General features: G+C 40.1%; 1 protein-coding gene across 1 annotated transcript in view; it reads left to right on the forward strand.

Moving 5' to 3' along the window:
- Window positions 1–25,596, forward strand: part of CSRNP3 (cysteine and serine rich nuclear protein 3) — an 87,363-nt gene extending 61,767 nt beyond the window's left edge. Inside the window, exons 3-5 of the mRNA XM_036254604.1 lie at window positions 7,070–7,329; window positions 21,266–21,562; window positions 23,587–25,596. Coding sequence (XP_036110497.1) covers window positions 7,070–7,329; window positions 21,266–21,562; window positions 23,587–24,645 — 1,616 coding nt within the window. The 3' untranslated portion in view covers window positions 24,646–25,596. The remainder of the gene's footprint in view (window positions 1–7,069; window positions 7,330–21,265; window positions 21,563–23,586) is intronic.
- The last annotated feature ends 1,354 nt before the right edge of the window (window positions 25,597–26,950 follow it).

A 26,950-nucleotide genomic window follows, 5' to 3' on the forward strand; every position in this document is an offset into this window, starting at 1 on the left:
ACATATTAAGATTATATATAAAAGAGAACATGTTTTCTTTTTCTAACTTTTGCTTTTTTAATTTTTCCATTTCATTGCATAAGGTGAAAATATAGTATTTATTCCTTGTGTACTGACAAGTATGAGGAAAAAATGATCCCCTTTACTCTCCTCTTTTTTTTAAGATTACTTACAAGAATTAGAAAGTGCAAGGAGCACCTTTAATAAGTGAAATATGTGGATGAAAAATAGTTAATTCTGAAAAATGATGACTCTTTGTGAATTAATCACTTTAATTATTTATGCCATCAAAGCTGGAGGTCAACCTTTACACTTAATTTTTATGTGCAGCTTTCTAAATGTACATCAGAATCCTGGAGGTAAACCTTGCTTTTTTCAGGCTCAAAATTGCAAATAGAAGATTATGCTATTAAGCTACCCCTCGAACGTCAAAGTCGGCTTGCGGCTGCTGTGTTGTAGCTGAGAGGCTCGGAGAGAGCTGGTCCCTCCGTGCAGGTTTCTCACTTGCTTGTGTGCATGTAGCCGACAGACTGCATGGATGACGACGTGACATGCATGTTTATGATCCAAAACAAAGCTTTAGTCATCCAGCCTCAAGTCATCCATCCATAAAATAACATAACGTCCTTTTATGTTATTCTATTCTTGCTAATATTTTTGTTTAAATGCATAGGCATTATTTGTACATCTCTTGATAGAACACTTACTATTTCACATATTCTTATATGAGGCGGTTTTATTTTTGTTGTTGTTTTTATACATTAATGACCTACACAAAAGGGTCTCCTCTTAAATTATTTCACTCAGAAGCTGCAATGCACAAAAGATGTTATTAACCTTGAGGGCAACTCGTGAATATTTTGAATGTAATATTAGAATGGAAAATACAGTTAAATGGTTAAAGTACCTAATTTTGTCTGTGAATTATAAAACTATTCCTCCTCTACAGAAGGACTGAAATCAGAATGATGACTGGTACTAATGTATGTTTATCGTATTTTACATGGTTCCATCTACTTGCTCTTTACTGGCTAGTCCATAGGTTGGTTGGTTGGTCTGAGATGGGAAGAGTGGCATTTAGGGGCTGAGGAGCTACAGTTTTTAAAGCATTTAGAGCTGTCATTCACGCCACAGGGAACAAATACAAATGTGGACTTGACATCACAAGTATCACTATAGGTGGGACCTGTTTTTCTTTGCTACTTTCATGGTAATAGGGGCAGTAGGAGAAGAAAAGAAATGTTCTTGGTTTGTTGTCTATCTGGTGGATTCCAACATTTTCTTGCATTTGCTCACTCTGTCTCAGTCTCTTTTTGGAAATGCAAAGCACTTTAATTCCTAAATACCGGATATGTGCAACATTACCCATAACATGTCCAGCATTTGGGAGAGGCTCTTTTGTTTGTGACTCTTTGTGTGTTTTATACCTTCATAACTGAATATAAAATGCCTCACCGAGTATGAAGTAATGTAATAGATCACTTTACATACTTTAGGTAATACGGATTTTGTGCATGGTTGGAAAGAAAATATTTCCTATTAGGCTTTACTTTCATTTTGCCACTCATTCACCCAGGCCCCAAGAGTCTCAGTCTTTTGTAGTGTCTCCCACTTGAATGATTTACAACTGCCCTAAATGCCTTGCTTGAGCAAAATAACAAAGGACCCAACTGGGGCAACTCTATTCAGGAAACTTGAGGATGTAACTTCAAGGAATCAAGGATGAACTGCTTTTGATAGCAAACTAGACTTTATGTTCAAAGGAATCATTCCTCTATTTCTTGGTTGCTAGATCAATTTTTACTCCTTACTTATGATTAAGATTTAAGACCAAGTGGATGATACTCTCATCAAGAGGGGCCAACCTTGACAATCATGCCAAGATGGATAAAAATGTGAGCATATGATCACAAGAAATTTGCAGAAGTCATTTGTAAAGATTAGGACTTAAAAAAAAATCTTAATAACTTTAACCATTGAAAATTGATTTCATATCTAGTAGGCTAATTTTTATAGTATAAACTATTTCCTGATGAGACTGGATTTTTGTTTGTAAGCTAGGCTTCCTGACTTCATACATCTGATTTGATCTTGACTTGTTCTTCAAAAGGTAAAAAGTAACCTGCACACTTTCAGAGCCCCTGATTAATTTGATCTGTATGTTTTAATTGCTCTGGGTTTACCAAGATAAACAAGTTTAATTTCAGCAATCTCTCTTTGCATCTACTAAATTTCCCTCAGATAAATGAAAAATAAACTCAAAATATAAACTTACAAATTATCTGATGTTTTCCTTTTGAGCATAGTGCATAGGAGAGAGAAGTGTACTAGTGATGTTAGATCCAAATAGTAGAATTAATATTTTCCATGATTTACCTTTTGTTTGCATCAGATGGGACCATGAAATTTCAAGTTGCGTGTGCCAAATTTAGTGCCAAAGTACTTATCTCTGTTTACTGCTTTCTGCTTTTCCAGCTATACCAGGGCTTTGCTGATAGTTGTTGGTGCAGAAAGGAACCAGTCTGCGTTGAGAGGGTGACTGGCTGGCTGTGCCAGTATCAGCTCCAGGGTGGCTGCGCTATGATGGAATCAGTGGTCTGAATCTGGTCTTCAACTTCACAGGCCTATCCATGATAGGCTCTGTGCAGAGAAGGCAATTTCAGATGGCATGATGCACACTAACCACATGCACTAATGGCTAAAGTATAAATTTGAAACAAATTACTTTCAGTAAGAAATAAAATTGATGCACCAACTCATTAGTCTTATTGACTTGAAGGTGTATTCCAATTTATATGAACAGGTCGGTTTATGAGTGTGGAAGTGGAGCAAAGTCAGTTGAATTTTATTAGAGACTGCTGTGATTCATCTCTGATGCTCTGGTATACTTGTCTCCTCTGTGAGATGAAAATATTCTGAATATCGGTCTCACTAGAATACTGGCTCCCCCCGATGGTCCTGAAACACACTACCCCATTTTTAGTCTTGACTTCCATTTTTAATCCACTCTCTCCATGAACTTGTATAATTTATTATACAGAGTATTTTATTTTATCTAATTAGTCTTACTCTGGCACTGTAAGTGTTTCCCAATTTTCTTTTCCATTCACTTCTAAAGCATTGTTTAGAAAGAATAACTTCTGCTGGTAGTTAATGTCAGTCACTCTGTGCTCTTTATTTTTTTAATTTATAAAGCTCAACATTATCTTCATAATATGTGATCATTTTACAGCGACACAAGTGTGCCCTGCTGTGGTAACCCCAATGGTGGCCCCAAGCGCTGTGTCCTGGGCAGTGTCTGCAGTCCTGTTGCATTTGGACCCTTCTGCTTCAGGGTGGTAACTGTGAACTGGATCAAAGAAAAGGGGCTGAGAGACACCACAAATGTCGTCTTGTACATGAAAACAGACTAATTATTTTTTAAAGCAGTAATGACAGATGACTTCTCTCCTGCCTTTTTCTTGCTCTTGACCTCACTGTAGTAAACTGAACACTAAACTCTGGGAGAGACACAAAGTTGAGTTCAATCATTCTGCAAAGGGCCCAGATTACCAGGTAGGTATGTGGGGGTGGGGGGTTCAGATTCCCTAGGGCAGATGTGTTGAGTGAATTTGTCTGTTTTTCCCAGGCTCGAAGAACACAAACTCTCTTTTTATGACTTCATTTTGTGTTGTTAGTCAAAGTGGAGCCTGCAGGAAGGAGATAGCCCATAAAAGCCCATTCTGGTGCACCAATTCAATCCGCAGAGGGACGTGGGTGGCTCCTAAATCCAGGAAACCCACACTTAAAATATCCCTCATAAAGCTAATCTTATAGTATTTCAAAGCCTCCCTCTTAAACATACTTTGTAGGCTTCTCAATCATTCTTTTTGCAGTGTTATTTATAATATGCAAATGCTAAAACCAGCCTAAATGCAGATTTGACTTGCAAATGCTGCTGGGACCAGAAGCAGCACTAATCCTAGTGCAATTTAACAATGTTAGCAATGCCAAGAACCCAGGTGAAGGGCCCCTGCTCTCTATCAGAAAATCCTCTTTAAACTGACTTTTTGGGAAAGGGTAATCTGTTTAGTTTTTTTTTTTTTTTTTTTTTTTTTAGAAAACAGTGGTGCAATACATTAATGCAGAGGTTTGAAGAGTTCTTAGAATCTAAAAATACAGGTACAAGCTCTAAATAAAGTTTTAAGAAGGAAATTTGTCTAGAGTACCATGAATTGTCTAAGAAGAAATAAGTAATGAAATTGTCAGGGATGCTTATAATAATAATATTAAATTAGCACATTCATTTTTTCTTATCTGTAAATGGATGGCCTTAAAGAGAATGGCTTAAGGGCATCATTTTTATGATATCAAGGGTAAAAAAGGTTGAAGATTATCACCCCAAAATCTTCTGAAGCACTGGCCTGCTGTAAGGGTGACAGATGAGGTTGTCAGATTACTAGGCAGATTGTTGAATTTTGCTTTCTATGGTAATCTTTTGCGTTTTTACAAATTCTTCCCTTTTTTGAGATGATTTAAACATACAGTTATGAAACAGATCAGAGCTTTTAAATCAAAGTCGAACATTGTCTCTGCAGCCAGGAGTATATGTTGCAGTGAACATGCACAAAAATAAATGGGAAATTTATGTACGTGCTTGAAAGCATTTGCTTTCTGACAAGCTCCTCTGGACAAGCAGAAGGGAGTAGGGGAAGCTGGGAGAGCTCAATTCTTGCTCAGATGGCCTATTTCTCTTCCTCTGTATCCTTCTGAGTCTGCTCATTCCATCTGAGCTCATCCCTGGAAGTGCACGTTTCCTGGACAGGAATCATCATCTGGTTTATTCACCAATGTATCCAGTCATCTAGAAAGTGCCTGGCACATAGTAGGCCCTTGGTTAATGCTCGTTGAATCAATAAATCTATAAAATGAGATTAATCATAGCAGCCTCTGTATTTGGCTTAACTATTTTATGAGGTAAGGTAGAGGAACGAGACAAAATAACGTGAACCCACTTGGGAGAAGATTCTTATATAAACTAAAGTGATGTTGTAGTTTGTTTTTTGTTGTTGTTGTTGTTTTTTCACTGCTTATGCAGCCTTCCAAATCAAAGTCATCTCTGAAGACAGTAGCGGTTGACATCTCTCAGCCATGTGTAACTCCCTGGATGGCTTCAGCTCTTGCTGTGACATGATGTTTAAAATCCTGGGCTCAGAAATGGTGAATCCCAGCTTCACCACTGGTTATATGACCTTGGCCGTGTTATTATTTAACCTTTGGTGACTTGATTTCCTCAAAATGGAGACCTGGGTAATATCAGCCCAGGGAGTTGTAAGGAGAAAATGAGATACTTCATTTGTATAATACAGAACTTGGGAAGCACTCCATAAATGTTAGTTTATATTATTTTTTTTGCTATCCAAGGATTTCTTCTCAGTTCATTGTTTCTTCCTGTCTGTGTTTCTACTTGAGCATGCACATTAATTTCCTAGGGCTGCTGTAGCAAAGTGCCTCGACTCAGTAATAGAACAACAGAAATTTCTTGTCTCAAAGTTCTGGAGATTAGAGGATCAAAATCAAGGTATTGGCAAGGCCATGCTCCCTCTGAAAGCTGTAAAGGAAAGACTTTTCTTGGCCTTTTCCAGTTTCTGGTGGCCCCAGACACTCCTTGGCTTTGGCAGCATAATCCTCATTGCTATCCATCTTCATATAGGCTTCTCCTTGTATCTTTAAAGAGAGAGAGGAAAGGAGATGGAGAGAGATGGAAACATTGATGAGCGAGAACATCAACTGACCACCTCCTGCATGCCCCCCACTGGGCATTTGGCCCACAACCTGGGCGTGTGCCCTGATCGGGAATCGAACTTGCAACCTTTTGATGCATGGGTCGATGCTCAACCACTGACCCACACTAGCTGGGTTCCCTGTATCTTTCCATCATCCCTCTGTGCATGCCTGAGTCCAAATGTTCTCTTTTTATATGGACAGCATTCATTGGATTAAGACTCACCCTAATGACTTTACCTTAACTTGTTTACCTCTATAATGACCCCAGTCCCTGAAGAGGTTACATTCTAGGGTGTTGATGGTTAGAACTTCAACATATATTGGGGGTAGTGAGGCACAATTCAACCCATAACAACATAATTCCATATCTTCTCTTCAGTTCATTGTGCCTTTCCATGCACAATGGAGAAGTGCCATGCAATCTTGCACCAGACTAGGAACTTTTATGTTTAAGATCAGTTTTGCCACTAACTATCTACGCTGAAAGAAATCACTCAAATTCTGCAAGCCTGGGTCACTTCACTATAAAATAAAAGGACTGGGCTAGACAATGTCTAGCACGTCTTTCAATTCTAAAAGGTCCTGGTTATAACGTGACTTTCTGTCAACTACAGAGTGTATCTCAATCCTCCAGGGTGCTCTGTGCATCTTGTCATCCCTGTAACTAATAATAAAATATCTCATGGCATTTTCAATTGTCTCAATGTACACTTAGATTAAAATCCCACTGTTTGCAATGCTATTTAGTGAGATTCATATAAAATAAAAGCTTGTTAGATTTAGACTGTAAAAATAGCTAAATATGCCAGTATGCCTGTTTTGTAAACTTTTATTGCATTTTGGAATTTTCAAAAATAATTAAATAGACACTTTTTTTTTTTAATGCCAAATGGCTTAGAACAACAGAAATGCCCTCGATATCAAAATAAGATCCATCGCATGAAGGTTTGTAGTATGTGTCTTTTCTGACTATAGCCCGATGCAATTCATGGGTAAAGCAGACAAGCCAAACTTCCGAGGTCTGGGGAAATAAGAAATTAAATTCTACTACTGATTCATAGACTACTGGCAACTTTCCTAGAAGTTTGTTTCGACTACTGCTATTTACAGGACTTAAAAGTCGACCCCGCCACAGCTAGAAAAAGATTTCAGAAAGGGAATCGAAATGTGTGCTGAGAGATGACTGTTTCCGTGTCTCCCCTCCAAAAAGGATTGATGGAAGATGCAGGGGGCCGTTTCTGAGTCTTCGCCCCCTGTAGAGCTGCTGCCCAGGGGGTTCACTGTACCCTCCTTTCTCTTGCAGCCCCCTCCATCCTGAAGAGGGAGAAGCGGCTGCGGACGAGGAATGTGCGCTTCAGCTGCGTCACGGTGTACTACTTCACGCGCAGGCAGGGCTTCACCAGCGTGCCCAGCCAGGGCGGCAGCACGCTGGGCATGTCCAGCCGGCACAACAGCGTGCGCCAGTACACGCTCGGCGAGTTTGCCCGCGAGCAGGAGCGGCTCCACCGCGAGATGCTGAGAGAGCACCTCAGGGAGGAAAAACTGAACTCTTTGAAGCTCAAGGTAAGCAGCGTTTGGGACTTGCCCTTTGCGAACACCCCGGGTCCTTTCTTCAGTGTGGTTGACTTACCATTGTCATATTCACGGGCCAAGCTGGGCATTTTACGCAACAGACTGCCTGCTAAGGCTTTTAAAATATATATTTTTTTTTTAAAGCTAAAACAGGATAGTGTCTTCGCTAAAAGTAATGGGGAAAATTCACCCGACGTTGGTTATTCATGATTCATTCCGTAAATGGATGTTATTGAGTAATTCTGGGTCATTGACCCTGTGCTTGTTCTTAGGCTAACTGGTATCAAAAGTAGATATGGTCCCTTTTCTCCCGGAACTTACATATTCATAGGGAAGAAAAATATTAATCAGTAGACAAAATTAAAGCACGGCCTCCTGAAGTGCTCTGAAGGAGAGTCGCAAGGTGCCGTGAGCGTAGCACGGGAACTGGTGTGGTCAAAGGTCAAAGCAGCTTTGCTGAGGGCAACGGCAGCTGAACTGAATCTGAGTGGGCAGCGGGCCGAAGGGTTGGCGAGGTTGGTTCAGGCGGCAGGAAGACCTGGGGCCGCTCTGGGCGGGAGGAACGGTGAGCACAGGGCGGCGGCGGGTGTGGCTGCAGCAGGGACGGAAAAGTGGGGTGACATGAAGGAGTTGGGACAGGACTGTGTAGGTCGTGTTAGAGCCTTTTTTTCTCTTCATCCTAAGGCCATCAAAAATCATCCAGCAGTTTTCAGCATGGGGTTGGGGTGGCAGGATAATGTGATCTGGTTCGTGCTATGTGAGACTATTTTGGGGGTAGGGGCAGCCCTGTTGTGGTGGGGGTTGGGGGAGGGGAGGCACGGGAGTTACACTAGGTCAGAGGCTATTGGCAACAGTCCAAGAGAAAGGAGATGGTGAGCTAGATTAGACTGATGAGAGGGGAGATGAAATAGATGGGCAGAGGGAGAAGTTCAGAGAAAAATCAACAATCCTTGATGATGGGTGATTTGGAAGGAAAAGAATGACTCCTGAATTTCTGGTTTATGAAAGTGAGTTGTGGATGAGAATACCTTTCTCCATGGCAAAAATATGACAAGGAATCTAGAAAGAGGTGCAGGTTGGGGCCGGGGGTGTGCTGAAGGGGCAGATAATGAGATAGTTCTTAGACATACTGATTTTCAGAGGCTTTGGGTGGGGAACCTTTTTTCTGCCAAGGGCCATTTGGATATTTGTAACAGAATTTGCGGGCCATACAAAATTATCAATTTAAAAGTTAGCCTTCTATATTTAGTCAGGCTAATTTGGTGAGGCATTTGATGTTAGCTGGTATTGATTTCTTGGTCCTTATACAGCCCAAGGGCCACACATTCCCCACCCCTGAAAGAGATATCTGTCAGGAGGTGTCTAGTGTTCGGCCACATTAGAGATTAATTGGAGGAAAACATGGCTCAGAAAACTTCTTTCATTGACCAAGGGCATTTTTTATATTTGCATTGATCCATCAACCTATCAATATATAGAAAATGCTCTCCCATCATTATCTAATGACAAAAAAAAAATTTTCCCGGGTAATCCAGAGACTTAACATAAAGGCTCACTCTTTGACTACTGAAGCACCATAAGGTATTTTGTTACCTGTGCCATTAGTTAGCAGAGGTGTGATGTATGTTTAAAACACTTTGTTTTTATGTATTTTGCAATTTATGCATGCGCCTTCTTCCCAACTGCACAAGAAGGCAGTCACTTAAATTAAGCTGGGTATAATCAGCGGAGAGCATGTCTCATGTTTCCTTTGGAGGTATTTTTGCCAGATTTCATTGACAATTCCTTAAGATTTTTTGGGTAGCAATCCTTTATTATTGTTGTTGTTCATGACTGCTTTGCATGTAGCTTAAACTAATAATAATTTTCAGATTTGCTTCAGAAATATACCCTCTGCTTTTCTAACCCACTGCAAACCAACTCTACCCCTCACCCAAGGAGTGAAGTCATTCTCCAAACTCAGATGTTGGCGGAACAATAGTAATGGCTGCCATTCATTGAGTGATTTTTATTTGCTGGGTATTTTATCAACATTATTTAGTTTAATCCTGGCAAAGACCCAGTGGAATATAAATTATGAGACTGTGTGTAAAACTAAAGTAAAAGAAGCACAAAGATATTATATAGCTGGCTCACTCGACAGAAAACTGGTTATATTATCTTGTTACTTCCTCTTCTAAAACTAATTGATTATCCCCTTTAGGCCTTGGGAAAGACAATCTGTGTACCTATAGGGAGTCGTACCTTTCTAAGGTTTAGTACTGTGTGTAGTGGCTTTTAACAGCTGGGGGACTATAATTCTGTCTGAAAAACAAAAGATTTATTGTGAACTTTGAAACACACTGTACATGTGATGAATATTGGGGCGCCACACAACTGCAGAAACTTTCTGCCATGACAGGCGATGATATATTCTGATACCGTAATTTGTATTCAGCTACTTCTATGCCTTTTCTTTTAACAAGCTGAAGAAGCAAAGAAGCAAAAAGAACATTCTATTATCGATTCTTTTTTTCCATTGTGCTTTGTGCTGGAAGCTGGAGAGGCCATCATCTGAGTGGATGTCATGTCTTGGTTGATCATTGATAAGTGGAGAAGTGAAAACATGTAGCTTTTCCTTTTGGTGAAGACGTAAACAAAATGCATTTGGGTAGCATAGCTTCTTCCAAATGAATACCAAACACAAACAATAATGGGATTGTAAGATTTCCTGATCTCAGCCTCACTGTACTGAAAGTATTCAGAAACATGCATCACATGAACCTAATAAAAGATCACAGCAAGGTGGACCAGTTTGCTAAAAAAACAAAAAAACAAAGAAGAATTAATGGAGGAAAACTTGTATATTTTCATTGTAATTCCTCTAGCATATTGACGTTTATGGTTTTTGAAATAACACCGACTCTACTAGTGTAAGGTTTAGCTATCCAACATCTAAAATTAGCTATCCAAAACATTAGCTGTCCAAAAATTTTACTCTGATGCTTGAAATTTCACTTTTAATATTAATAACGTTTGTTTTGAAATAGAAATTCCTCCGAGGTAAGTAGCAAAACAAATGTAGCTAAATTGGTTTTATTATTTTCATTGGGGCAGCAGGAAGGTCACTGGCACAGAAAGGGGTCCAAAGAGGAAAGCCAGGATTGCTAAACACAAGCTTTGCTACTTCGGTTTTGCCTGGAGGCGGACCTCTGTGAGAGGCAGTGAGCTGCCTATTGAGTAAGTAGAGAGAAGGCAGCATCTGAGGAGACAAACACTTTCCAAAGCCCTCATTTTGGAGACCAGATAAAACACCACGGGAAACTCATTGGACTTGGAACTGAGTAGTTTCTCTCCTACTTATTTGAGAACCAACAGCTCCAAAGCAATAAAGAGAAGTTTTTCTTTCCACTGTGCCTCTGTGTCTTTCCAGGGTGTCTCTCTGGGTTCCAAACAGAGAACCCAATGTATATCATGGCACCTCTTCCATTGGGGCCTAGGAGTGGAGAATTAGTCAAAAGAAACACTCACACTTCTTAATGTTTCCTTATAGTATTTTGAGAACAAATTAAGAGTGAAAATTAGTTTTTCATTGTAAAATTCTTCTTACTTAATAACTCATCTCTAATCCAATTATGAGAGGTTATATTGAGAAATAAGGTATACAATTAGATTTGTAGAATAAATCTAATTTTATTTTGGGGATTCAAGTGTATCCTTTTTGTTGGTTATGTTGGTCCAAACATTGTCTAAAAACAACTAACAAAGAAAGCTGATTGAATAAAATGCATGTTCCTGGAAGAAATAACTACCTTTAGATGTCTAAATTACAGAGCACATTTCTTTTTCTCTGTCAGGATCATTCAAACATGTCATACTCGTCACAGTAATCCATGCAGTCATCTTAATATCATATTCTTTCCCAAATTAAGTGCTTAGATTTCATCATCTGCACCACACTGTTGAACAATTACATTAGCCTTTATTCCCATTTCACATGTATCTGTAAAATGCATTAGGCAGCCATTTGAACATTTCAAAGAGTCTTGGCATTCCAGTTGTCTCTGGATTATATCTTACTGGACTCTACTACCTTGTTCTGGGAAATTTAATTTAGCTTTCACAGCTTTGACTGGCCTCTCTTCCTCAATGGTTTTTCCACCGGATTGTTCTTCCTCTCCTTTCTGAGATCAAGACTATATCCACTTTGCTACTATTTCCAGTGGCTTCCCACGTCTCTCAATTTCTGGGTCATGTATTCCTTGAAGAATGCTTAATTTTTTGTATCTCTTTCCTCATAAAAAGAATTGCCAGATGGTAATTCTTCCTTTTTTCATCAACCTTTTAAAACTCTCTATCTAAATCTCCTTCACCCCAAATCCTACATTTATGACTGTGTTTTATTCATTTAGTGACTGACCCATGAAACACTACAATTCTTCTCCTTCGCCCCATCCCTGCCCCATATATCCCTACATCAGTCCTGTGGTTTAGCTAACCTTCAGGTAAAGATCCTAAGTGCCCCAGGAGATAGAAAGGATTGGGGGTTGGTGAAAGATGGTAGACACAGACTCTTATCTCAAACCTACAGTTACCAAGTTTTTGGTTGTGTTTTCTAAGTTATTTCCTCATACTACAATTTGTTATTAGATGAGTCAGAGTGTCCTGGTCATGGTACTTTTTAACTCCACTTGTTCCTACAGAGCTTCTCTATGAAACACCATAGAGATAACTCAAGAGCATACTTACTGCCTTTGCTTCCTGAATACATTCCCAAATGGAGGCCTGTTTCAACACCAAATGGAAAACTTGAATATTCCAAATACTTGCTATGTCATATGCACAACCTATTTTGATAAGTACAGAGACAATATGCCTAGCCTACGAGATGGCGACTGGGAGATTGGCGCTCAGCCCTGGGCAAATGCAGTACATTTAAGAATATGTTCTTTCAAAATATTTCAGGTATTTTAATTTAAATGGAACAATTAAGCATATCTAATCAAATCTTTACATGATTCCTGGGCAATAAACATTGATCTTCTAGTTTGAAATCAATTGAACTGATTCCCCTGACTAAAATGTTGGGTGCCTCGTATGGTGTGCTAGAGCCAACTTGCAAAAGATGATCACTAAAGTGGATTGGGCACATCACACCTCTCCCCCGTGGTAGCTTAACATCTGCCATGATGGGGAGTATGGGAATTGACATGGGAATTGACATGTACAATAAGTTAGAACCTATTTTTAAAGAGAAAGATCCAGTTGTTAGATATTTCCCAGCACACTATTTGGCTTATTAGCCACCGCTAAAGGAAACTCTGTCTAAGCTAGAAGGGAAGATAAAGAAATGTATGAAAAGTTTATGTGTCTTATATATTGATATCATTATTCTTTCTGGTGACTTTTGAGATGATATGTAAGCCAAGCACTCTGAAAATTCTGGTTGTTAAAATTCTTATATGGTGACAAAACTACCAGAAATTCCTGGTTCTTCAAGGGCATAATTAAATTGGTTCCAATTTGCCACCTACAATTAATAGCTAATGAGCTGAAGAATTATATTGGAAGATTTGACTGAATATCCAAATGGTATGAAGGTTTTTCTTTTGTTTACCAGAGACCTTAGTGATTAGGCCACCTGTCCAACTCATAGCACGAAAACAGGAATTCCTGCAATCAAATACATACCTACATGTATTTTGATAGACAAATCCAAATCCATATTTGTCTATCCAGCCTCTTACTGCACATATCTGGTGATTCAGAGCATGCTGCTTTTTTTTAGAGATCCCTTGCATTTATGCAGCTTTCATTGTTAGAAAGCTGTTCTTTCTGTTGACCAACTTGCTACCATCTAGTTATACCTTTTGACACTAATTCTGCCCTCTAGGCACACCAACTAAATCTGGTCCCTATTCTTCAAACTGTTTGACAATAGGTTATATGGGCTCCATGTGTTTTTTTCTATAGGATTAACATCCCTAGATCTTTTCACTAATCCTCCTAGGGCATGGTTTTCAGACACTTTATTGCCTAGATTACCCTCCTCTGGATATAGTGCTGTTTATTTATGTTCATCTCAAAATATGGTACCTGATCTAGATATGGTACTCCAAATGGGATCTGTCCAGCATATAGGAACAATACGTTATCCTGTTCCAAATTGGAGGTGTCCTATGTGTGGGTATAAACTAAAGCCAATGTAGATTTTAGGAACTTGATCCGTTTGTTTGTTCATATTAAGCTGGTAGTAAGTAAAAAACAAACAAAATCATGCAGCCAAACAAAAACCAGGTCCGGTTTGCAATATTATATAAATCAACACTTGATAATATCTGTAAGGCAAGAATCCTTTTTAGTGCTGGACATGGCATACAGAGAGCAATCAACACATCATTTTAATTAGATTAAACCTGATCTTATCATTTGAAGAGACATTTTTAACTGTTCAGCTAACTGAAAATCCATGTATCCAACCATAGCCTTATTATTCAGCTCACATTCCATTGTTCCATGTGCAGAACATAAAAAAATTTGTCTGAGAACCTCAGGACTAGGCCAGTGGTTTTCATTTGTGTTCCATGAAGTCAGGGCTCTCTGTGCACTACACTCTCAATTTTATCTTTTATCTCACTTTTATGTTTCATATTTATATGTTAGGTTCTATGTGGATGGTAATTTCTCAAATGGACATTTTGTCTCTAGTGAGCCCAAGCAATAATCTAAGAGTCACTATTCTCTTTTTCACATGTACAGAGACCATCTGTTTAAATAATCTCTTCTAGAATATTGTCTAGACTTAGCTTTTTTCAAAAACAATTCACTCCCATTGTGGTTATCTTTTTTTAAAATTTATTTTTCTTTATTGATGTTAGAGAGAGAGGAAGGGAGAGGGAGAAAGATAGAAACACCGATGAGAGAGAACATCGAGTATCCACCTCCTGCATGCCCCCCACTGGGGATTTAGCCCACAAACTGGGCATGTGCCCTGACTGGAAATAGAAATGGCGACCTCTTGGTGCATGGGTCAGCGCTCAACCAGTGAGCCATACCAGCCGGGCTGATTATCTTTTAATTCCTTTACCCATGACTCTTGACAGATACTAGACTGAGCAATCATAACTTCAAGTTTTTCCATTGCTCTTCAACAAATTCCCTGTGCTTGGGGATTCTTACATAAAATAGTCGAGTACTCTTTCACTGTCTCCCACCTCTGTTATACCTCAAATCCTCCCTAACATATCTATTGCCTATTACTGGTTTGATAGAGACTATAAAATCAGAATAGAAGGAGATCATTCTGCTTTGTGCCTTTTATCTACCCTTCTCTTTTATTTGTCTTTCATCTCCTCCTCCCAGTTAAGTTTATAACTTGCACATATATTTTGTTGCACTTAACCGTACTATATCATATTTATTAACTGGTCATCTCCTCAGTGGACTGGAAGCTCCTTGGATAGCAGAACTGGCATGCATTTGTAAACCCTGATACCTGGTATACAGTGGCTAGCAGCATAGCATGGTGACTAAGGATATTATTTATTCGTTCAAAAAACATTTTATTAATCAGTTACTGTGGGGTTGCAATTAACAAGGTGCTGAGAATACAGTGTTAAGCAAGCCAGATGTGGTCTCTGTTCTCAATGTGTTCACATTACAATGGGGAAGCTATACATGAAATAAATCACTAAAACTAATATATTATTACAAAAGTAGGCAGCAAACTATGCGGATTCCATGCAGGCCAGGGCATGTGTGTTAAAAGTCAAGAGTAACATATTAGTTTGACAGTGGTAACTGTCTTTTTATAAAGGCCACCTCCACATGCCCACAAAATAAGTTCCCAAAAGGAATGCTAACTGGTGAAGTGCCCATAGCTTCAGCTTACTTCCTGTCTTCTTTGCCCTGAGCCCTTTTTCTCTGTGTCTAAATCATACTTTTTATTTCTGAATGAGAGAATGCTAAGGAAGCTTATACTTCTCATTCTCTCCTGCCCTACAGCACTGAGATCAGCTCTTGGTGTTTAGCTGCAACCATATCTTTTTCTTCTATACAGTTTCTCTATTACTCTAAGAATGTTTACTCCAACTGGTCTTGCAAGACTTGTGCAAGCTTTAGAATCAAATAGTCCTGATTCTCAGTAAATTACTAATTAGCTTTGTAGCTGGACTTTGACAGATTATCCTCTCAAGTTTCCAAATTTCTCAACTATAAAAATATACTTACTTCATAAGATCATTTGCAAATGAGGTGAGATAATTTATATAAAGTATGGAGCTCAGTGTTTGGTGGTCAATATCATCATATTTCAGTGTCATCATGATGGGTCCTTAGCAACATCATCATTGTCACAATAGGCAGTAAATAATGTTTGTGAAACTGAATTTTTTTTCACATGCTTATTTTCATTATAATACTTACAGGTGTTATTAACTTTACAACAACTAGTAGATTTTATTAATAAGAACACCTTATTAAAAATGTTTTTATTGATTTTTTTTAGGGAGAGAGAGATAGAAACATCAGTGTGAGAAAGAAACATCCATCAGCTTCCTCCTGCATGCCCCCTACTGGGCATTGAGCCCCCAACCTGAGCATGTGCCCTAACCCGGAATCCAACCAAAACCACTCGGTCCATGGGACAACACTCAATCCACTGAGCCACACCAGCCAAGCCGTTCTACCTGTTTAAAACATTATAGTCCTTTTATTTGTAGAGTGGATTTGGACAAATTTACATAGTGGCTCAAGAGCTAAGTCCCATGTTAAGTATCATCATTGAATAAAATAAACACATACACACACACACATGAGTCCTTGACCTTGAGAACCCTCCAATGCAATATAAATAAATGTACACACTTATAGGATAAGTATAAAATAAGATGAAGATCATTAAATAAAATCATGAATTAAGTTATTACTTATCACCTATAAGATGGCAAAGGCAGGGGAATAGAGGAGCTATTCTCTGAAGACCTGCTCTTTATTTGCATTTTATTCTTTGATTGTGGACCAAGATAGGAATGGATCCCATACAAGTCCAGTCATCTGGATAAATTAAAGGCCAATGAAAGCTTCATGTTGTGACTCACCTGAGGCCTTTGAAACTATTGCTGTTCAGTGTGGAATGCCTTCTGCACCCACTAGTTCATCTAACTGCTCCGCCATCCTCAGAGTTAACCTTAGATATGAATGTTTTCCCTCCTTACCCCACCTCTAGGTACCACATACTCTCAGATGCCCTGTGTTCCCTCAGCCAGGAATCCTTATAAACTGGATTGCCGTTACTAGATTTCTCATCTCTTTACTCCAATCCCTTGTGATCAAGGCTTGTGTCTTGTGCACTGATACACCTAATGCCTAATACAAAATAAGCACAACAGACTATTCAACATATGCCACATATAGGAACACGGTATGTGTGTCAATATCATGGCAGTTAAGGGCACAAGCTGTAGAGTCAGATGTCTGGGTTGTGAATTAGTGCACGTCCTCACTGCTTGCGACTTTAGACAAGTTATTTAGCATTCCTGTGCCGCAGTTTCCTCATCAGTTAAATGGATAGAATGATCATATGTATCTCGTGAGATTTTTGTGATGCTAAACGAGTTAATGCAAGTAAAGTGCTCTGAGCAGTACCTAGCACACAGACTCCAAAACCTTGTTATTAATCGTATTCTTGTGTCGTATCTGTTTCTCCCACCTCATTCACCCCTACCTCCAACTTCTCTTTTTTTCCACACCCACTTACACAAAAACAAAAGCAAGTTGAGGGCCAGGATTACTTGGTGGTCTCCTGAAACCCCATCTTTGGCCAGCTTTCTTTGAGCTGTTGGGAAGGCAACATTATTTGGAGAAAGAGTGCTGAACTAGAAATGGTGCAAGTCCAGGTTGCCTTCTACAACATCTGTCTCAAAAGAGAACATCTTTTTTAATGTGTTGGTTACTCTATAAGCATTTATTTTATAAGCAGAAAAGATTTCTAGACACATTGTGTTTGATTTTATGTTACAGTCCCAGCATTACATTAGATACTGTCAGAACTTGGAATCGATCTGGAAGATATAAGGAAAAGCTACTAAAATAGGGGTCAGGGAGTTAGGTTTTTTAAGCCTGCTTTGGGGAGGTCACAATTAATCTGAGCCTCGTTAGTGCCAAAAATAAGGAGGCTGCATCTGATGAACTGAAGTCTAAGAATTCAATTAATCTTTTTTTTTTTAATATGGTAAGGACATTTAAAGCAACACTTGTGTCTAGAGAAAAATTATGTTGTGTATATATGATAGAATATCACTCAACCATGAAAAGGATAACTATCCTGCTATTTACAACATCGAAGGACCTTGAGGGCATTATGCTAAGTGAACTATGTCATACAGAAAAGACAAATACTGCATCGTCTCGCTTACAGGAGGCGTCTAAAAAAGCAGAACTCGCAGAAAGGGAGGGTAGAATGGTGGTTACCAAGGGTTGGAAGTGGGGGGGGGGGGAGTCGGTCAAAGAAACAAACTTTTAGTCATGAGATGAGTAACTTCTGGAGATGTAACGTACAGCAGGGTAATTATACTATTATATACTCTAAAGTTGCTGAGAGAGATCTTAACAGTTCTCACCACAAAAAATGTGATAGTAACTATATAATGTTTTGCTATACTGTGAATCCTTATGCAATATATAAGTGTATCAAATCAACATGTGTACACCTTAAACTTACACAATATGTCAATTATATCTCAATAAAATTGGAGGAAAAGAATGTAAAAAATGAACATTATTGTGAAGATGGTCATGGAGTAAAAGAGTGAGCAAAAGCAGATGTGGAGATCTCAGAAGACTCCCTGGTTTCTTAGCGCTAGATCTTGAGACCACAATCGACATGAGTTGTGGAGAGAAATAAGGAGCTCATTGGCTCCCCGCCATTACTCTAATATGAGAAAATGCATTTAAAAATAACCTTTGCACCCTGGCCAGTTTGGCTCAGCGGTTAGATTATCATTGGTCAGAGAACTGAAGAGTCTCAAGTTGGATTCCCAGTCAAGGGCATGTGCCTCTGTTGCAGATTCAATCCCCAGCCCAGTCCGGGTTGTGTGGGAGGCAACCAATCCATGTGTCTCTCTCACATCAATGTTTCTCTCTCTCTTCCTCTCACTCTCTCTCCCTTCCTCCCTCCCACTCTATCTAAAAATCAATGAAAAAAAAAACCTTGGGTGAGGATTGAAGAAGAAAATAAAATAACCTTTGCAATACACTGATTTTAAAAAGCATTTAACCTCAGAAGGTTTGGCCTGGGTTTTAAAGGAGCAAGTGTGTACAGACTGGAGGAAAAGACTGGGGAAGGACTTCCAGGGCACCGATGAGAATAATCTCTCTCAACGGCCACATTCCAAACCAGAAACGGTGAGGAGAGGAAGAGAAGCCACTTGACCAGGATGAACTCGAATGTGTCCAGTCTTTATTAGAAATGACAGAGATGATATTGAAGAGATGAGGAGGAAACCTGGCCAGATAATTTCAGTGCTAATGTGAGATTTTGAAAATCTAGAGGAGGATCCTTGTGGGTTTTAGAATACAAATAAAAACAGTATGTAACTTTGTGGGCAGGACTTTTAGTTTCTTAATTGAATTTTTATTCTGAAATGAAATTATTGTCATTTAAGTATGTGAGAATAAGAGGTGCAGATTTTATTCCAAAGGGCACTTGTATTTGGAATAAAAACCATCTATAGTTTAATTTTTAAAAAATTCTTAGGTGCCAGGTGGTTTCTCATGATGCCCTAAAATTTTTTTATGTTTTTAAATGTTTGCTAAAATCTTGTTTTTTTGTTGACTTTTAGATTTTATATATTGTATGATAGCAACCAAAATATTTTTAATCAAACCCTGTTGTTATAAAACGGAGGGTTTTTGTTGTTTTTGTGATTATTACCCGTTACACAGGGAGCATAAATATTATGGAAACATTATGGAGATTAAGTAGGAAGGAGGTATTGAAACGAGTCCTACTAACCAAGTCCTGGGTGTTCTCATGTGCTGGAATCGGAAGCTTGACGAGGTTCTCATAGGCAAGCCAAGAATTAATGAAAACAAACCTAAATGCCTCAGAGGTGACAAGACGGGAAAGGTAACTCTTCCAGTTTATTAGTGCAGCTTTTCCTATCACAGAGAATTGAGTAGATGTTAGGCAATTACACACTTGAATTCCTTAGCAAATCCGATCTTTATGGATAGAAAGGTGCTTCTGTTTGCAAATAAGAATGAACACAAATGGTAACAGCCACCAATGAAAGTAACATCCTAATAGTGGGCATCCCAGAAACATGAAAACAGCTTCACCAGTACCTTTATAAAAAAATGCCAAGAAAAGAAATAAATTGCAGCTCACACCAAGAAACAAAACCTAATAAAAGGCAATGCATACCTTTGCAAGAAAACAGATTTAACCTCTGAAATATTCAAAAAATACAATTTAGTAGTTTTTAAAAATACATTTCTGCCCTGGCTAGTTTGGCTCAGTGCTTGGAGCATTGGCCTGCGGACCATAGACTTTCGGGTTTGTTTCCCACTAGGGGCATGTACCAAATAAAATAAGATAAAATAAAATAAAAATGCATTTTAGGGACCCTTTGGAATAGATGTCATTTTTAATATTCACTTGCTACTGTGTTGTTTCCTCTACTCGACTGCAAAGACCAATCTTCTATTCATTTTCCAATTCATCAGAGTCATCCAGTTTTGGATTTGGAGTCAATAGTTAATATTCTTATCTGAATGTCGGACCTTTTTGATGAAGGTGAGAGAATGATGTCTGATGTCACCAGAATAGTTTAACTGTGTAATGACTGAGCCATGGTTAAGATAAAAAACAAACAAACATGGTAATAATTACAATTAGTAATTATTAATAAGTTTATAAATTATTAATAAATGATGAATAAATTTAAAAATTAAAGAATCAAGAAACCCTGTGTATTTAGAACTTATTTAGAATAACCCCTTACAGAACTTGGGCTTTTATTCCTGTGCTACTCCCCAGAATACATTTTTTTGCTCATATTCAGAGAATACATCTCTTTCCAAATGCTTCTTTGTGAAGGAAACAATGTGTGATGATAGAACAGTAAGAAGTGAAATACTGATTCAGGGTTACTGATGGATGAAATCAATTTAGAAAAGAAGCAGAATAGTTGTGGGTATATGAGACAGTGGTCCACGGGAGCGGTAATGAGGAAGGTATTGCTTCGGGCACAGGATCGGGTGAACTCCTTTGAGGGTCGCGTTTATTGTTTCGGGTGCCCGCCGATGCGCCCCTGCAGGCACCACCCCCTGCTCCCGTCTTACTGTGAGCACACTGACCTGACTGATGGCTTCATATCAGGCGCTCGTTCTTGGAATGTTCCGTAGGGCAACCTGTGTAATCCCAGTAGTACAATGCGGCACAGCTTTATTTCCTAGTACCTGGTTTTGCTGGATTCCCAAAGACAGGGTGGTCATTACAAGGACAGCGTGTTTGCTGATTTAGGCAGCAACGGCTCCCACTCAGATGCTATCAACCCTGAACAAGGACACATTTATTCCAGCATCGGAGCTGCCCATCACGAGCTCAGTCTAAAGATAGCTTTCCCTGATGGGCATCTGCAACCTTTGGTCTCTTTCACATTGCAGTGGCTGAAGGCTCTAACAACTCGAGCTCTAACATTAGGAGGTTAAGAGATCCAATTAACAGCCTCTGTCACCGGTCCATTTAAACGCTTATCGTTTTGATGCCTTCATTTTCCTCCCTGAGACTTCTCTAAAGAGAAAAATAAATGGAAGTGATTTGACCCACAAACACTTATTGATTATGGGAGCCTGATGTTATATGTTCCCTTGTTACTAAGTATAAAAGTTAGGATTTTAGACCCTGCCGATGCGAAGTCTCTTCTTTGCTGCTTTGTGTCTCTAGATGACGAAGAATGGCACGGTGGAATCCGAAGAAGCTAGCACTCTTACAGTGGACGACATCTCTGATGATGATATTGATTTAGACAACACAGAGGTAGACGAGTACTTCTTCCTGCAACCCCTGCCGACGAAAAAGCGGAGGGCTCTGCTGCGGGCGTCCGGCGTCAAGAAGATCGACGTGGAGGAAAAGCACGAGCTGCGAGCCATCCGCCTGTCGCGAGAGGACTGTGGCTGTGACTGCCGTGTGTTCTGTGATCCAGAGACATGTACCTGCAGCCTGGCGGGCATTAAGTGTCAGGTAAGGATTTGCGTTTCAGGGAATCCAAAGACGGAGGGTAATGCGCCTCCCCCTGAGGAGGCCGGCGTGTAGCCTGTAATGAAGTTTCCCAGCTGTAGAAGAAAACGTAGGGCGAGGCAAACAAGACACATGATTCGGGGAAAGAGAAATACTCATGCAAGGACATTTATGGGCATACACAATGTGCTCATACATTTCAGATATAATGTGAAAGGCTGCCCAAGCTGCAGCTGAGTCAACCGACATTTATTACACCAGCTTATTTTGGCTTTTTTACAAGTGTTCAGGCAGGTCGTGACCTCCCCAACACTTGAGTTTCTATTTACTGATCCATCCAGGGGTTTAAAATGATGACTGGTTAGAGATGGTATAGACTAATGGAAAAATTACTAGACCGAGACTGAGAAAAAGGAGTTCTCCTCCTGCCTCTGCTTTTTGCCAGCCGTGTGAAATGAGCAAGGCAGGTCAACTTCCGCGGCTCAGTTTCCCCATCTCTGAAAGAAAGGGCTGATCTAGACCAAGGGTTGGCAAACTGTAACGCACAGGCCCAGCCCGGCCTGCCACCGGCTTTTCCAGAGGGAGGTTTATGGAAGCAGGTTCTGTGTGCTTGTTTGTTTACGAGCTGTCGGCCACCGCTCCGCGCTCCCGGGCACAGCCGAGGAGTGGCCGCAGGAACCGCGGGACCGCAGAGCCTAAAATATCTACGCTCTGACCCCTTACCAAAAAAAGCTTGCCAACCCCTGCATTAGATGATTCTCAGGTCCCCGTTCGTCTATAATATCAATGGGGCTCCATGATTAGTTAGGCGTCATTATTTTAGGTAGAAACTTGTTTTTTTAATGAGGAGAGCCCCTCAGGCAGTCAGAAGGAGAGGACTGTTCTCACCAGCTGAACAGTTGTTCCAAGTAGATTCACAGGAACGGGCTTAATGAGTGAGAAAACAGCTATGGATTCTGGTGCTGACATCTGCTAGTAATTTTTATTGGGCCCAGGATGAGTGTGCAAGAGTCTGCCTTCTCCTCTGGAGCACAGGAAATTCTCCGAGTTTGGGTAGGTGGCCAACAGGGCATGTTTTTTCCAGTTGCCTGTGCTCTGGTCTGCATACAGGTTAGTTGGAGGAATCTGGGACAATTAGCAATTATCTTCAGAGTACCCTTGGATGGCCCAGAATTCCCTGTATCACTTGATTCAAGCGTTCAGTCCAACAACACTTGCCAAAACCCACTACTCTATCTACAGAATCCAATCACTCAAATCATCTTAAGATATTGATTAAATGAGCATCCCCTTCACTCGAGAAGCTTGTAGTCTAAGGGAGTGGGGAGAGGAAGGAGGGAGCCAGGACCTAAACATGTGCGCCCACCAGTTAAAGTCATGAATGCGCATGCTCATCGCAGCCCTGCAGTACACATGCATGCGCCGTGTACGGGGATCCGAAAGAACGAGAAGGCACACCAATGAGAGCAAATATCAGGCTACACAACACTGAGTGGTGTCAGTCTGGGCACCTTGGACTGAGAAGTTCATTTTATAATAAGCCAAGAAAAAAGGAGATGACTAGTATGGGGAATGTCATATAATTTAGATTTAAAAATAGCAGGTGGAGAAGAGGGCGGTAAGCATTCAAAACTGGGCATGTGAGCTGGCATGCATCAGAAGGAGAGGGATCTTAGAGAAGGGGCAGATTGAAAAAAGGGGAACAAAGTTAGTGGGATGACAAGAAGGGAGAATGGAGGAAAAAATAAATGAAGCACAGGCGGGGTCAGTGAACTAAAAATATACACCATATTTTTAATATACTACTGTAAATAATTTTTATTTTGAATATAGGTTTTTAAACTAGGTTGACTCTTATGTTTTAAGCCTTTACTTCCCTTTTCATTTCTATTTGCAGTTTGATTGTCATTTGTGCTGGTGAAATTGGAATTAAGTAATCCCAGATTCAAAGGGGTTGCTGAAAGGCACTGGGTTTTTGTTTGGTTTGTAAGAGTTCCATGGGGCTAATCTGTGTCCTTCCTTCCAAGGTGGATCGGATGTCTTTCCCGTGTGGCTGCACTAAAGAAGGATGCAGTAACACAGCAGGTAGAATTGAATTTAATCCTATCCGTGTCCGGACTCACTTTTTGCACACAATAATGAAACTTGAACTGGAGAAAAACCGGGAGCAGCAAATCCCCACGCTGAACGGCTGCCACGGTGAGATAAGTGCCCACGGCAGCGCCATGGGCCCCGTGGCTCACTCCGTAGAGTATTCTATCACAGACAATTTTGAGATTGAAACTGACCCCCAGGCTGCAGTACTGCACCTGCAGTCGGCTGAGGAATTAGATTGCCCAGGAGAGGAGGAGGAAGAGGAGGAGGAGGAGGATGGGAGTAGCTTCTGCAGTGGAGTCACCGATTCTAGCACGCAGAGCCTGGCACCTAGTGAGTCAGATGAGGAGGAGGAAGAGGAAGAAGAGGAGGAGGAAGAGGAGGAGGAGGAGGATGAGAAAGGGGACAGTTTTGTGGAAGGTCTGGGTACCCACGCCGAAGTTGTCCCTCTTCCTTCCGTCCTTTGTTATTCCGATGGCACCGCCGTTCACGAAAGCCACGCGAAAAATGCTTCTTTTTATGCCAACTCTTCAACTCTGTATTACCAAATAGATAGCCACATTCCAGGAACTCCTAACCAGATCTCTGAGAACTATGCTGAAAGAGATACTGTCAAAAATGGTACCCTCTCGCTGGTGCCTTACACCATGACCCCAGAGCAATTCGTTGACTATGCCCGGCAGGCAGAAGAGGCCTACGGCACCTCCCACTACCCAGCGGCCAACCCTTCTGTCATCGTCTGCTGCTCCTCTTCGGAAAACGACAGCGGTGTGCCCTGCAATAGCTTATACCCTGAACACAGATCCAGTCACCCTCAGATGGAATTTCACTCATACTTGAAAGGCCCCTCACAGGATGGGTTTGTCTCTGCATTGAATGGTGACAGTCACATTTCAGAGCATTCTGCCGAGAACCCTTTGAGCCTTGCAGAAAAGAGCAGATTGCACGAAGAGTGCATCAAATCACCCGTGGTTGAGACTGTCCCTGTTTAGTAGCTTAGATTATTCTAGGACCTGCTCTTCGATTTAAAGCACTGTATTTAATTGGATTTCCTGGGCTCATGGACGTTTGAACTGAAGACCAAGAAAACTTGGACTGTGATGAATCTTCCAGGCTGTATTTTGTTTCCTCCTTTCTAGCTGTGTGTCTGTGGCATTGCACAAATACAGTCTCCACGAGGCGTTTTAAAGATATCAGACTGTTTTGATAGAAAATGCTAATTTTAAAAAAAGCGTATCTCACAATTGCCTACCTGTCAAACTGTGTGAAGCCTGCCAAGTTGTGTAGACCAGAGCTCCAAGTTTTGGATTATCGGGCCTGTGCAAAATTGTTAACTAAGACTGGGAAATAATAAGATTTAGAGTCCTACTTTTCGATATTATCTGAAGATGATGGTGACTTTTTAATGTAAAAGTAATTATTGTAAGAAAAAGATTTAATTGTTCCTTGTGTATTTTATTTATGGTAGTTAGGAGTCATGTTTTGATGAAAATGAACAGCAGCATGTTCTTTTAAGCTGAAGATGCATAGTTAGCACCACCGAGCATGCCCACATGGATTGCATCTGGAATCCATTCACGTTTTTATGCTCATAACTGATCAAATTTGCAAATACTTTCTTAAGGGTGAAATAGGCCTATTTTTGCTATTTTGGACAAATAGATGAGTCTATATGTGCAGGTCCTTACACAGTTTTCTCTAAAGTGAAGTTAGGACAATCCTTTGGTGAGGGTCCAGTTCATTGCCCTCCCTCCGCTGACTCCAGAGATGGAGGTAGAAGGAATTGCCTTTCTTTTTAAACAGCATCATCTTGGTTCTTAGCTTGGACAGCACCTTTACTCTCTACTCCCTTACGTCAAAATGCACTTTAGTGCCCCTTCATGGGACATTGTGAGGGGTGGGGACTGAGAACTCTTTGAGATGAAAAATAAATTTAAAAAAAATTTTTTTTTAACCTGTAACTATTATAAGGTTCATATAATTAATGTAGATGAATCATCTAATGATACTCTATGAAGGAAAAATGACCTGTTTTCCTTCACCACTCTGAAGACCTAACTCAGTAAAAGCAGAGGAGGCTGAGGAACATGGAAGAGACACACCCTCAGCAGCCAGCCTTTTCTACAGCGTGATCAATCCACCTCTACAAAATGAGTGTCTAATGAGATTTTCATTTAGTGACTAGCTGATTGAAGGGGGGGCCTCTACCAAAATACTCAACTAGGCCTTACTTTTCTGAAGCATTTTGATTTATCTTGCCTGGGACATTTAACAGAACAGTCCAGAACACATTGAATAGTTTCTAATTACCTCACGTTCTCTTGTTAAAGGGGACAGTTAGAAATCAAACATGCACGCCCCACCTTTAGCTTCTCTGCACTTGGTTCATCGGAGGACTTCTAAGATCCCATTTTCCTGTAAATTAATTTAGGTAACTAAAAAGTGTGTTTTACCTTTTTTTTTTTTTCACATTTTTTACCTATTGTTTTATCATTTCACACTTCATGCCTCTTTGAAATGTGGACATGCCTTGCTATTCAGTGACTGCATTGCTACTTATATTTTATGTTTTTTAGACTTGGATGTTTAGAAATATGGCTATAAATATATCGTAGATCTCAGTTCCTTAAAACAAAATACTATTTTATTTCATCGAACTTAGAAATGTTTGATCTAAAGAAAGTCCTCCAATGGAAAAGTTTCTACTAAAACTTGACTTGGGGAAAATGTGTTTACACGGCAGCTCTTCCACTGTGCAGTTGGTTCCTGCCCCTTCTCTACCCGCCACTGGGCCAAATTCATAACCATTACTGTTCACATTCAAGGGTCTTTGGGTTTGTCCTCATGGAGGTAATAGTTATGAGGGCATTCCTTTTGAATGATAAGCCCTTTGGGCTATAGGATTGGGGTTTTGCTCGGTCAGTAGTATATCTGGTGTTGTCTACAAAGTTGAAGTTTTTAGTGCTTGATCTCCAAATTGTCCCCCTTATCAATACAATCTAAAGAGCACAGACCCAAAGAGATAATGATAAAAGGCTATCGTTCTTTGTTCAAGCACGTGAAAGAATCATGTGTGCCGTATCTGCTGGACCATGACAAGCCCTCAGTATTTACCTGTGAAGCACCCAGCTTAGTCTTGGAACACAGAGTATGGCAGAGCGGGGAAGAGGTGACTCTGGCTGGGGCAGAGTTGACGAGTATAGAATGTCAGTCCAGTGTCTGAAAGGATAGAGATTTAATTCAGTTCAGCTTCATTTTCCCAAGAAGGTTGATGCCTACTTGGTTATGTTTCACTGG

The sequence above is a fragment of the Molossus molossus genome, unplaced genomic scaffold, assembly GCF_014108415.1.
Source record: "Molossus molossus isolate mMolMol1 unplaced genomic scaffold, mMolMol1.p scaffold_m16_p_11, whole genome shotgun sequence".
Classification (NCBI taxonomy): domain Eukaryota; kingdom Metazoa; phylum Chordata; class Mammalia; order Chiroptera; family Molossidae; genus Molossus; species Molossus molossus.